Source organism: Rhinatrema bivittatum, chromosome 16 (assembly GCF_901001135.1).
Source record: "Rhinatrema bivittatum chromosome 16, aRhiBiv1.1, whole genome shotgun sequence".
Taxonomy (NCBI): Eukaryota; Metazoa; Chordata; class Amphibia; order Gymnophiona; family Rhinatrematidae; genus Rhinatrema; species Rhinatrema bivittatum.
Genome location: NC_042630.1, coordinates 19385877 through 19398563, shown reverse-complemented (window position 1 = coordinate 19398563; position 12687 = coordinate 19385877). Strand labels below are relative to the sequence as shown.

The 12687-nt window shown below is 53.1% G+C and overlaps 2 protein-coding genes across 2 annotated transcripts; both read left to right on the top strand.

The window, feature by feature from the left end:
- Window positions 1–3166: 3166 nt before the first annotated feature.
- Window positions 3167–5817, top strand: LOC115078379 (cornifelin homolog B-like). The gene is made up of 3 exons (XM_029581286.1): window positions 3167–3281; window positions 4110–4267; window positions 4865–5817. The coding sequence occupies exons 1-3, from the start codon at window positions 3170–3172 to the stop codon at window positions 5012–5014; spliced, it is 420 nt and encodes a 139-aa protein (XP_029437146.1). The 5' UTR covers window positions 3167–3169; the 3' UTR covers window positions 5015–5817.
- A 3024-nt stretch (window positions 5818–8841) lies between these two features.
- Window positions 8842–9925, top strand: LOC115078327 (cornifelin-like; the record flags this gene model as incomplete). Its single annotated transcript, XM_029581206.1, has 2 exons — window positions 8842–9120; window positions 9207–9925. Coding segments are annotated over 2 exons (456 nt in total), but the record flags the coding sequence as incomplete, so codon positions are not given.
- Between the last annotated feature and the right edge of the window lie 2762 nt (window positions 9926–12687).

Genomic DNA, 12687 nt, shown 5'->3' with positions numbered 1-12687 from the left:
TTGTTCCTTGTGACCTTGGGCAAGTCACTTTACGCTCTGAATTTCAGTTGAGATCTCCATACTCTGTCAGTGCCAGCTTTCTCCTTCACATAAGCCCACCAACCCCCATGGCTGATGCAGCTGTAGCAGTGTGAGACACAGTCTCCAGGCTCCACCAGCCAGCCTCAAAGAATGCCTTGGAGTGGTGTTTTCCAACCTGTGTGCCTTCAGACCTGATCACGGAAAAATCACCAGTCCCGACTCCCTGGTGCTCAGATCCAGACCCGCACCTGGGCTCTGCAGGTGTTTAAACACATAGGAGCTCCTTTCTGAGAACCCGTGTAATCTCTTCCTGACCATATCATGAGCCCTGGAGCGTGATCATTAACTTGCAGGGCACGAGTTGTGCAGCATGGATATTGCACACAGCATTTCCTCATCATCCTGAGCTTCCCCCATGAGTCCTTTCAGCCCTTTCCTATCCCCAACCTGAGCGATACAAGGAGTGTGTGTAACGAGCACTGGGAGCAGCACAGTGGAGGAGATCTGGCAACCAAATGCGGCAGTCAAGGCAACTAACCAAGACAGTTGCCCGCAACACATTGACTTCTCCCTTCTCCTGCACTTGTATAGAGAGGAAGCTGGTTCATTGTGATGTCTCCCTCGCCCCAATTTCCCTTTCATTTAGAATTTGGTAGAGATTTCCTAGCTCTTTTCGCTAAAGGAGTCCTGTCCATGTCTGCAATGTGTGCTCTGTGGAGGTTGGTGTGGTACACATCATTTTTATTAATGCAGATGTGCATTGGGCAGGTTAAGGTTGGAAGCCACTGCTCTGTAGTCCCAGCTTTCTCCTTCCCACCCACTAGCCTGCATGCTCATTGATCCAGTGATGGACCCCAGCCCACCACCTCCACTCAAACATAGACGCACAGCTTCACCAGCAGGGGTGAAGACTGAAGACAGCCTGCTTCCCAAAAGGAAATCAAAGACCATTTCATTGCCAGTTGCCTCTGTATTTGTGTCCTCATCTGTAGGATGGAATCTGATTTTTATTGCCCTGACGTCTCTAGCCAAAACTTTGACATTGACTTACAAAGGCTCTCTAAATTACAGGAAAGCAAGAACCTTGGTTCTTCAAGAAAAAACTGGTTTGTTGAGTCTCTTTGTACCCCGTACATATAAGAATCTGCTCCCTTCCTGGATTATCACATTTCAGGTGAGATTTGACCCGCCGGCACAGTCCTTAAGTGTCAAAGAGGCTCAGGAGGGACCAGAACGTCCTCAGATTCTTGAAGAACACCCTCAAGGCAACAAGTGCTTGTCACACTATCGCAGAAACCAGGGAGAAGAAGCAGGCTGAGAGAGAGAGAAAGCGAATACCAAAAGAGGTAAGGAACGAAAAATGAGAGAGAAAGAGTGAGACAGTAAGAGAGGCAGGGGGAGAGAAAGTACAATACAGAATTTCCTTGGTCAACGTCAACCTTCCAGTAAAAATAACATTAACATGATTCCATAGTACTATTTAACCAATTATCCTCTATGGGAGTGGAGTCTGGGATCCATCATTTACCCAAACCTACAGAGACTGGGATAGAGCCCTGATAGAAACTGCAGACACTCTACATCCACAAAAACTCCTCCAACAACAGGTGCAGAGCAGAACTATTCACCATTCAAATTCCCGTGTCATCTCAGTAATGCAAGGCGAACTCCCTTTGCTGCCAGGCACTCCGTGACATAACGCCAAATCCTCCAAAAAGACGCAGTCATCACCTATATAGCAAATCTCCCACGCCATAACAACACCAACTGCCAGGACTCACACAGCAACAACCCTACCCAGGAATAGGCAGCACGACAAATATTGCACCGTGCCTCAAAACACATCTCAGGCTGGGAAAACAGAGCAAGCAGGACAGCTACAGATCTTTACACAGAAACTTCACGCTAGCAGAATCCCTCCCCTCGGTCACACTCACAAAACACAGACAGACCCTCACCAAATGCAGAAGAAGGGGCCACAAATCAGAAAAAGAAGCACACAGACAAAAACTATTTTGGAATCCCCAAGAACTCAAACTCTGCATCGTTTTCTGTCACATCCCAAACCTTGACTGAATTTTAAACACGTTCTGGACAGATACGGAGTGCAGGGATAAGGGAAGGTTGAGGAAGGAGTGGGGGAGAAAAGAAATGAAGGAGAGGACTTGCGTGCTCAGACATGTGAAACTCTAGAGGGGCCAAGAGGGGACAGTACCACTGCATCAGGCTTCAAAGAAGCATGGAGCCCCCTAACATTAACAAGCATGGGGGCTGGATGGATGTTTCGGATCACAGCCACAGAATAACGTAAGACGTGGCATGCTGGGTCCAACCAAAGGTCCATCAAGCCCATATCCCGACTCTGACAGTCCCTAGGGGGTATGCAGCAGATCCCAAAACGTACATCCATTTCCATACCTGGAAACCCTCCGGATTTAGCCCGGAGACTCTGAAATTCTAAAGGAATTGTGGGGTCTCTAGACCAACACCAGAAATCAGCGGGTGGGCTGCAGAAGTGGTCCACGGTGGCCAGGGAGAAGTAATCTGGGCCGCATGGCTGGGAAATAGGAGATGGCTGCATGACAGAAGAGGTTCTCCTTTTGGTCATGCAGGCTCAAAAGCGGAGGCTGCTGCATCACCCATGGGCCCCCAATAAGAGGAGGTAGAGGAGGCTGTTGGAAACAGGATGCTGGGCTTGATGGATCTTTGGTCTGACCCAGTATGACATGTTCCAGTCTTTGTGGGATGGGCTGAGCCAGTCCTGGTTTATACCACTTTCCAGTCTCCGTCACGATTGCAGGAACTACAACTCCCAAGATGCAATGGGGGAAGAGGGTGAAAGCAGGACTGGCGGGGGGAGGGGGGGGGGTGCAGGGAACGCATCTGGCCGCAGCCTAGAACAGTGGTATCCACTTCCAGTCCTCGAGCAGCAAACAGGTCGGGTTGTCAGGATACCCCTAATGAATATGCATGAGATGGATTTGCCAACAGTTGAGGCCGCGTCTCATGCACATTCATTATAGGTTAGCCTGACAATCTAGCTCACTAGCACCCTTGAGGACAGGAAGTGAACACCACTGGCCTCAGAAGGTGACATAGCTGGAAAGAGCAACCACTGACCCATCTCTTCTACCCAACGCAGGCTGCCATGACCACTATCAACATCCAGCCAACGCCAATTACCACCCAGATGGTCACCATCAAGCGAGGAGCAGAATGGAGCTCAGGCATATGTGACTGCTTTGATGACTGCGGAGTCTGTACGTACCTCATTTGCCGCACTTCCCCCTCCCCCATGCTCTAACCAGGTAGGGAGCTACCCTCACCCCACAAGCCAGGGCAGCCCAGAGAGGCTGAGGCCATCTTCCCTCTGCCCCTATGGTAGGCATGAGTTGTGCTGGGAATATAAAACTAGCCCTGGCTCAGCCTGTTCCCCCCAGTAACCCGGAGCTATCCTGGATTCCTGCCCGTCCGTTCCGGAAGCTATGTTTTGGATAATCTAATACTGCAGAATCCTCAGGAGATGAAACCACTGCAACGAAGGTGGCCTCTCATCCATCCCTGAAGATCCTATCTCTGGGTGCTCCTGCGGTGGGATTGTGATGTCATACCGGTGCTGCAATAGACCTTTTGTGACATCACAATGCTTCAGTCGCTTTATCTCAGCCTGCTTAAGTTGTAATACCCGGCTCTGCCACTATCCCACTTTTCGGCACTTCACAGCAGATTACATTCAGGTGCGGTAGGTATTTCCCTATCCCCAGAAGATTTATAATCTGAGTGCCAGGTCCATTAAGGATTTTCTCTTATTTTGTGTCTATGGGAAAAACCCTTAATGAATCGGCTTCTAAGTTTGGCCCAAGATCACAGGAAGCAGCAGTGGGATCTGAACCCTGGTTTATAGTTGCTCTGACCACTAGGCTACTCCTCCATATAATCCAGTGGCCAGGGTACTGCAACCTGGCCAAGCACCCCAGAGGTGGCTGCACGCCCGTTTCTTTAGTGCCGGGGGGCTATTGAGGGGGTGTTGCTCGGGCCACTGGAGGCGCTCTGCTGACCGATCTCCCTCCCTGCCTCTCCCTTCACAGGTTGCTTTGCTTTCTGGTGCTTCCCCTGCTTCATGTGTAAGACGGCGGATGAGTATGGGGAGTGCCTCTGCCTCCCCCTCCTGGACATGCTGGGCAAAGGCCTTCACCCGATTACCATGGCCATGCGCTCGGGCATGCGGGAAAGATACGGCATAAAGGTAAGGGTGAAATCCTTCTGCTGTCCCACACTGACCCGGTCCCTCGCACCCGCCCCCTTACCCCACTGGGAGGGAACTTCCCCCTCTGTCTCACACTGGGAGGGGGTATGTCTTCTTCCATCTCACCCCCCTCTTTTAACACTGGGAGACTCTCACCCTCTTTCCATGCCCCAGCGTTCCCTCTTCTGTCCCACACTAGGAAGGGGGGGGGGGCGGGAGGGGGGCTGTCTCCCTCCCTCTGAAATTCTAGAGCAATAATTGCCACTCCTGTGCACCTCAAACTCACTGAGAGCCACGGGGGAGGGGGGAGCATGTACTGGGAGGGGGGGAATCAGGGAGTCACACGTAGAGTCATTGAGAGCCGCCACTGGCTCCAGAGCCTTACAATGAAGGGTGCTCCCCCCTCTATCTCACATTGCAAAAGGGGACAGGGGTCTGTCTCCCTTCCTCATACTCCCAGAGCTCCCTCCTCCATCCTCCCCCCCCCCCCTCCCCCGATATTCATGGCCCAGGCCAAGGCCGTCTCCATCCCAGGGGTCTCCGGCAGGATGCGGGAAGCAGCCTTCATGCCTTTCCTCTTCTCCTCCTCCTCTGCAGGGCTCCATCTGCAATGACTGCTGCATTGTCTGCTGGTGCTGCTCCTGCGCCTGGTGCCAGATGAGCCGTGAGATGAAGAGCAGGAAGCAGCCCTTGACCATCGTCAATGCTCAGAGCATCAACATCCCTCACGTTCAGTTGTGCTCCTAGCCGTACCCCGACGCCAGGAGCCTGCTGCAGTCCCAGTGACCTGTGGGCCCAGCTGTCAGAGACAATGAGGCTCTCTCCACTCCCAGGGCAACCCGTTAATGCCTTCCGCCAGCACGGGGGCCCCTCCCTCCTCTCCTCCAGGGTCAGAAAGGGCAGGAGATCCTTTTCTGCTTGCTGGGAAACCGGGGACCTCCTGAACTCAGGCCTTTAGCTCCTAGGGGTCTGGGTTCTAATCCCCAGCTCTGCACCTGATTTCCCCCCTCCCTGTGCCTGTAATAACATGCTGGTAGCTCACTTACGGATGGGGCAGTGCGCCTGTCATCACAGCTGCCAGGGTGGCTATGCGTGTGCCTGCATTTTGCTCTGACTACACAGTGTAAGCCTCATCTTGCTCTGTAAATCTAGAAGGATTATTTCCCCTCTTATCTTCCACCGAAGGAGGCAGGGTGTGATGGGACAGCCTGTCCCTCCTGGACCAGGTCGGCTAACTGGAGAGCAACAGGGGCACCTGACAACTCCACGCCAGCTGGCGCAGGCTGGGCCAGGACTGGGCTGATCCCCATCGCGTTTCCACTGCATGCTGGGACTTGTAGTTCCTTTTATTCTCTTAGGCGACATCAGACTCGCATATCCCAGCATGCCTGGGGGGGCGCAGGGGATAAAACCAGGCGTAGATTTGCCTGCTGGCGCTGCTACCTACAAATAAAGAGCTTGATGGTTCCTTTATCTGCAGCCAGGCCCGTACCGATGAGCTGTAAGCCGCATGTACATTAAAACTAAGTTAATAAAAGAATCTGATTTCAGCCTGTGGCCTGCCTCTTGGTTTCTGACCGTCGCCCTCTTCTTGCTGCCTTTTATTGGCTGAAGCCTTCCTGGGGCTCCCTCGCAGATCACAAGCACCGTTTCTTACCCGCTGAGGCCCTGGCTCACGGGCCCGGGGAGGAGCCCTCCAGCAGGGGAGTAACTCCCTTTGTACTCTGGCTGAGCTTTACCTGCGGGTAGGACTCGGTGGTAGGGGATCCTGCTCCTTGATGTCTTAGAAATGGCGGAAGATGTTACTTGGGAAACAAAGTCCTTTTTCTTTTGCCTCCAATGCGGTCTCCACAGCCTTCCCACCCAGTTGCCCACTTCCGAGAGGACACTGGTGTAACTCCCTGTTCCGGTTTAGGAGGATCCCAGGGCCAACTCTCAACTTCTCTCCCACTCCAGAGGCCCCCAGGTCTTATCCAGTGAGGGGGGGGGGGAGGAATAAATCTTCCATGGCCCATGGTGGCAGGGGGGGGGGGGGCTCTAAGTTACTCTCCTGGGGAGGTGCCAAGCCGCTGTTGCCATTAAAGGATGTGAGTGCCAGCAAAATACCCTGCAGGGTCAGGATGAGCGTCCAAATGAAATCTTTACTGCAGGAGTTCTCAAATGGCAAATTGGCAGAAGGGCTGGAACTCACAGGGTCTCCAGTGCCCGGGTCTCTCGGGATCTGGGCCAGGAACTCGCATGGAAAAGCCGGGCTTCCCCAACGGAGAGGGGTATCCTAGGGGGGCAGAAACGTCCCTTTCCAAAACTGGGGGGAAACTGTCAAAACTCAAAGGCACCTCTCCCTCAGGGTGGGGGGGGGGGGGGGGAGTCCTCAGATGTATCAAAAGGTCTTACTCGCAGTTCTCCAGGTGACAAACCAGGGCCTTTCTTAGGGGGAACGTCCAGATAGCAGGGAGCCCAGAGGCCCTCTCAGATGTCCCCTCCTAGGGCAGGAAGGGTGACCTCAAACTTCCACCACTGTAACTAAACTAGAAATGGGATAATCTGGGACCCCCCCCCCCCCCAGCGAGTCACCCCCGATCCAACCCATGGCTTGTGGGTTGGGGAGCGGCAGAACCTTCCCTGCGCCTTGGTCCTGGACTCCCTGAGATCCTCCAGCCGAGGGGGGGCGCCAGAGCTCTCATAGGAACGAAACCTCGAGAGGGTAAATCCTAGAATCCGCGATCAACACCCAGAAAGTACCAAGTTCCTTCTCCACCCCCCTGCAAGGTCCTAGCACAAAGGGCAGGGGAGGAAAACTGCGCCCAACGCCCCTGCCCTCCAGCTGCAATGCCACCCTTTGCAACCTTGCAGGCTGCTTTTATACCCGGGGGGGGGGGGGGGGTGGCCATTCCCGCAACGGCGGAGGAGGAGCCTCCCTCCCCCTGCTACCTAGGACTTGCAGCCAGGGCCATATTCCTAATGCATCCCACAGGGCCATGACGCCGTCTTTTCTCTGGGGATTGTACTTTCTCCCTAAATGGGGAGGCAATACCACGGGCGAAGACCGCGTCTGAAATCCTGAGACGCGCAGACGCCGCAGGCTGAGCTCTCCTCTCTCTCCTCCTTCTGCTCTCGGCTGAGCCTTCTCTGCTCCTCTCAGGGGAAAAGTCCGAGCTCCCCGCCCGTCCTCAGCCTCCCTCCCGAGGTCCCTGCAGTCCCTCTAGTGGCAGAAACCCACTCCCTGCACACCCAAGGAGGGCCACAGGACTGTACCTCTGTCCTATGAAAGAAGGCATTTCTCCTTCAGTAAGGACAGAGGGCCCCCTTATAAGAGAATTCACAGCCCCTCGGGGCTGTCTTCACTCCCCTCTGAGACAGGCAGACTCCGGGAGCAGATCAGGCCTGAGCTGGGGCGGTGCCCTAACGCCCGGCTCTGCAAACCCGTCCAGTGCAGTCCCGTTTTCAGCAGCACACAGCGAACAGGCATGAGAGAGATTTGTATGCACTGGAGACCCAATATATGCAAATGTATCTCATGCATATGCAAGCGTCTCGCCCTTCCCAGCCAGCTCTGGGTACAGGAGAGGCAGCAGTGGAAGCAAACAAGATTTGCATCAACAAGAAATGTCTTCAGGGTCCTTTCAGATTTTACTTGGCTGCAAATGTTGCACTCAGGAATCGCCCCGCCCCCCCACACACTCACACACACACACACACACACAGACACACACACACACACAGCCACCACAAAGTCGGGTTCTGCTATTCAGCAAGAGTGACCCTGACTCCGTTACAGTTTAATAAAATGTTTTGCTGAAGTAGCTGCAGCAGCATGAGAGGGTTTGTGAATCTTTGCACACGCACATGCTTATGGGGAAATGCAATTTATCTACGCAGGGCCGATTACCAATGCCACGACGTGTACGGAACAGGAAAATGTAAATGTCAGGCAGGCAGCTCTGAGCACTGCTCGACTCGGTGCACCTGGGAGTGACCCTCAGCAGGCAGCATTGCCATGGCTGGATCATGCGCGCAGGTCCCTGGGGGCTTTCGGGCTCTGGCTGGGGGATGGCAGCCGCTGCCCCTGGTAGATCTTCCCTGTCCGCGTCCCTTCTCAAACCTCAGAGATCCAGGGCAGCAGGCCGGCCTCTGAGCTCCAAGGGAGCAGTCATCAGAAGGAGAATTTTGTGTGGCCCAAGGTTGCTGTTTCTCAGTTCCTGGAGGGTTTTGGACATCCAAGTGTTCCTGTTCCAAGTCAAGAATGTTCCTGTTTTCAAGTCAGCCAGCGGCATGGACCAGGCCAGCCCTGGGGTTGTGTCGGTTGTGTCACAGTACAGGGACTCACACTTTCAAGCACCTGTCTACACTCGCAATAGTCTGTTTTACACAGATAAGCATTTACCTTGCACAGGTAAGTTAGCTCCACAGAGATGTCTTTACCTCACACAGGTAAATGTAGAGTAGTACAGGGGGGAGTTTCTACCTGTATCCTGATATCTGTTTTACACAGATAAGCATTTACCTTGCACAGATACGTTAGCTGTACAGAGCTGTGCACAGGTGAGTGAGGTGTTAAGCACTAACATTTCTAACCCAGCTCTGACAGCATCAGTAATTCTCATGGGACAGGTTCTTGCTCGGGGTGTCTCACAGCTCTCTTTTCTTTTCCCTGCCTGTCTCCTGTCCCTGCAGGCTGTTGTGCCTTCTGGTGCTTCTCCTGTTTCATGTGCCGGACAGCGAGTCAGTTTGGGGAGTGCATGTGCCTGCCCCTGCTGGACCCCTTCTGCCTGGGATACCTGGGCTCTCCTGTCCCCTGCGCCCCAGGGTCCATGGCCATGCGAGCAGCCATGCGAGAGCGCTACAGGATTCAGGTAGAGATCATTTGTCTCACCTGGGGGTCGCTGACCTCTGATGAAGCCCTCTTTACCCACTGATGCCCCCTTCCCTGTGTCCTCAGGGCTCCATCTGCAGTGACTGTGCTGTCCTGTGCTGCTGTTACACCTGTGCTTGGTGCCAGATGGCCCGGGAACTCAAGAAGAGGAAGCAGTCCTACCGCGTGGTGGCAGAACAGACCACATCCATCACCGTGCCCAGCGCAGGCGATGCCACCGCCCTGGCTCCACCACCCCAATGACGGCAGCAGGGAGCAACTCAGGGTTCAGCCCCACATCTCTCAGGATCCCGCAGTCCATCCTGCCTGCCTGTCTCTGACTCTCTCACACTCTGTGGCTGTCTCTACCCAGCCCCCAGGTTTCCTTGCTCCCTGTCTTGCTGTCTCTGTGTGCCTGTTTCTGCCTCCTCTCTCGCCCTCTTTTCTCCCTCACTGTCTCTGTATGCATTTGTCTGTCTGTTTTTTAATTTCTTTCAGTCTGTCCTTCTTTCCCTGTATGCATGTGTCTGTCAGTCTTTCAGTTTCCCTCCTGTCCCTCTTTTGATGCCTCTGTGTATCTGTCTGTCTCAAGACATTTCCAGACTTTGCTGGTTTTCCAGTGAAAGAGCCACTGAAAAGGGAATGATTTGTGTTCCTTCACCTGCACCCTCTGTATTAAGGACACCTCTCTATTATGCACATTGCTAGATATCCTCATTGTGTCTCCTGTATATATCAGTACTGGGGCTGAGTAAATCTGACCCTGATTTTATTGTTTGTATAAATAGATCCTTTTCTGGTTCTTGTATTTACACGTGGTTTGTTTTTTTAGTTCAAACATCATTTGTGAAGCAATAGCGCCACCTTATGGCTATTTAACAGCTCACAGTTTCTGCATTTTCCATAGAAATAAAGATCAACCCATAAAAATTATATAAAGCGATACTTTCTCATTAGACTAACTTAGTACCTTTCTTGACCAGCTTTCAGGAGTTCACATTCCCCTCCTCAGGTTCAACCAGAGCATTTTAGGTGAGAATATTTCGTCAGCACCGAAAGCAAGATGTGACATGAAATCCTGCCTTGGGAGGGCCAGTGCTTCAAAGGGTTAAGCTTGGGAGGTGGGGATTACCCCCTTAGCCCTCTAATTACAGTTACTGAGGTAAAGCCTAATCCCCACTTTGCGGGGGAGGGCAGAGGGGGGATGGGTGGATGAACTTTCTCATGCGTGCACACACACTCTTGCTTTCTCTTCCCGTCTGTAGTTTTCTTTCCCCCTTTCCCTCCCCGATACCAGTGCTTTCTCCCCCTTCCTCCCTCGAGGCGGTGTCCTGATTAAACTACAGCTTTCTCCCACCTCCGGCCCATGTGTGCTGATTCAGCCAGCACAGCGGCCTCCTCCTTCCTCCAGCCCACGTGTGCTGCGTAGGAGGCACAGTGAAGAGGATAATTGGGTCCCAAAAGGGATCAGATCAGTCGCAGGCTATTGAATGTAACAGTGAGGGATGTCACCCCAAATTCAGTGCACCCCTAAATTCATGCCTCCAGAAACCGGGAGGGGCTTGATAGGGGATGGGCAGCCTGAAAGGCCATCCTCATACCTGGGAACTCTCTGGATCTGGCTCGGAGACTCCGGAATTCAAAAAGAATTACCGGGTCTCAGGGCCAATACTGGCAATCTCTTGGTGCTGCAGCAAAACCCGTAAAGAAGAAAGGAACATCATTGGTCTTGCGCAGCTGAAAAAAGAGGAACTCGACAGTGATTTCTACCAACTCTGGACCTTTTTAACTCTTAACTTCACTTCCTCGTGTCACTACTGTTAGTTCTGTGGACCCTGGAGTGGGCATGAGCGCTGGAATCACCACCAAGGGATGGCCCCCAAAGGTACTCGTTGCCGGGAGTTGGTACAGGTCCAGGAGACCCAGCAGGAGCTTCACCTCTACCAACCCACGTTCCCCTCAGGTTGAGCCCTTGGGTACCGGGGCCGGTAGAACTTAGGTGGGGGTGTCCTGGCGAAGAGAAGTCCATCCGGAGAGGCAGCGTCAGAGAGTCCAGGTCGAGGCTGGCGGAGGTCAGGAATATGGTGGGCAGTCCGGACGTCAGGGCAGGCAGCGAGCAGACAGCACGAGGGTTCAAGCATGGGCCTGGCAGAGATACTCCAGGTTCTTGTGGTCGGTATATACTTTAATGGGATGTTGGGCCCCCTCCAGCCATTGCCGCCAGTCCTCGAATGCCATTTTGATCACTAGAAGTTCTTTGTCTCCAATGCCATAGTTCTTTTCAGCGGGTGAAAATTTTCGGGAGAAGTAGAAGTACGGTAATAGGGTTCCAGTGTTAGAGTGCTGACGGAGGACGGCCCCTACTGCCATGTCTGAAGCGTCTACCTCCACCACAAATGGGAGCAAAGGATCAGGATGGCGGAGGCAGGGTTCGTGAAGGAAGGCCTGTTTCAACTCCTCGAATGCGCGAAGTTCCTCTGGTAGCCAATGTCTGGCATTGGAACCTTTCCTCGTAAGGGTGGTGAGAGGAGCTACCATCTGTGAGTACTGGAGAATAAAGTGTCGGTAAAAGTTATCAAAGCCGAGAAAATGCTGGAGAGCACAGAGTCCCTCAGGGCGCGGCCAGTCTCGGAAGCTTATGACCTTTTCAGGATCCATATGGAAGCCAGTGGTAAACACGAAATACCCAGAAAGGGAAAGGATTCACGCTTGAAGAGGCACTTTTCAAGCTTGGCGAAGAGGAGATGGTCACAGAGGCGTTGTAGGACGCAATGTACTTCCATGCGATGAGTGGAGAGGTCCTTGGAATAGACTAATATGTCATCCAGGTACACAATAACATTGGTGTGGAGCATGTCCCGGAAAACCTCGTTCATAAGATTCTGGAAGACTGCTGGGGTGTTGCATAGTCCGAAGGGCATCACTAGGTACTCATAGTGCCCATCATGCGTATTGAAGGTGGTCTTCCATTCATCTCCAGGCTTAATATGGACTAGGTTATAGGCCCCTTGAAGATCTAGTTTTGTGAAGATTCTTGCCCCTTGAAGGCGATCCAGAAGCTCGGGGATAAGCAGAAGAGGGTACCTGTCCCAACAGGTTATACCATTGAGTCCTCGATAGTTGATACACGGCCTTAATGTGCCGTCATTCTTTCCTACGAAGAAGAATCCTGCCCCTGCTGGGGACGTTGAAGGTCGGATGAAGCCTCTATTCAGATTCTCTTGAATGTACTGTGACATTGCCTGAGTCTCGGGGAGAGACAGTGGATAGACCCGACCTCGAGCGGAATGGTGTTGGGCAATAGGTCAATGGCACAGTCAAATGGTCGATGCTCCGGGAGAGTCTCAGCCTTTTCTTTCGAGAATACATCTGCGAAGTCCACGTAGTGGGCTGGGAGAGCCAGAGAGGCAGTGGCCAGCAAAAGTTGAGATTGAGGCAGCTCGGGAAGACAAGTGGAGAAACAGTTAGAACCCCAGGAGGCGATCTGCAAAGTCTCCCAGTCGATGCATGGGGGTGCCTTTGGAGCCACAGGAGTCCCAGCACCACGGGATGGATGGCCTTTTCCAAA

Bases quoted from the DNA above. Each gene is read 5' to 3' on its own strand.
- LOC115078379 (XM_029581286.1), top strand. From the start codon at position 3,170: ATGACCACTATCAACATCCAGCCAACGCCAATTACCACCCAGATGGTC. The intron at 3,282-4,109 runs GTACGTACCTCA...CTCCCTTCACAG, and splicing joins CTTTGATGACTGCGGAGTCT to GTTGCTTTGCTTTCTGGTGC. The intron at 4,268-4,864 runs GTAAGGGTGAAA...CCTCCTCTGCAG, and splicing joins GGGAAAGATACGGCATAAAG to GGCTCCATCTGCAATGACTG.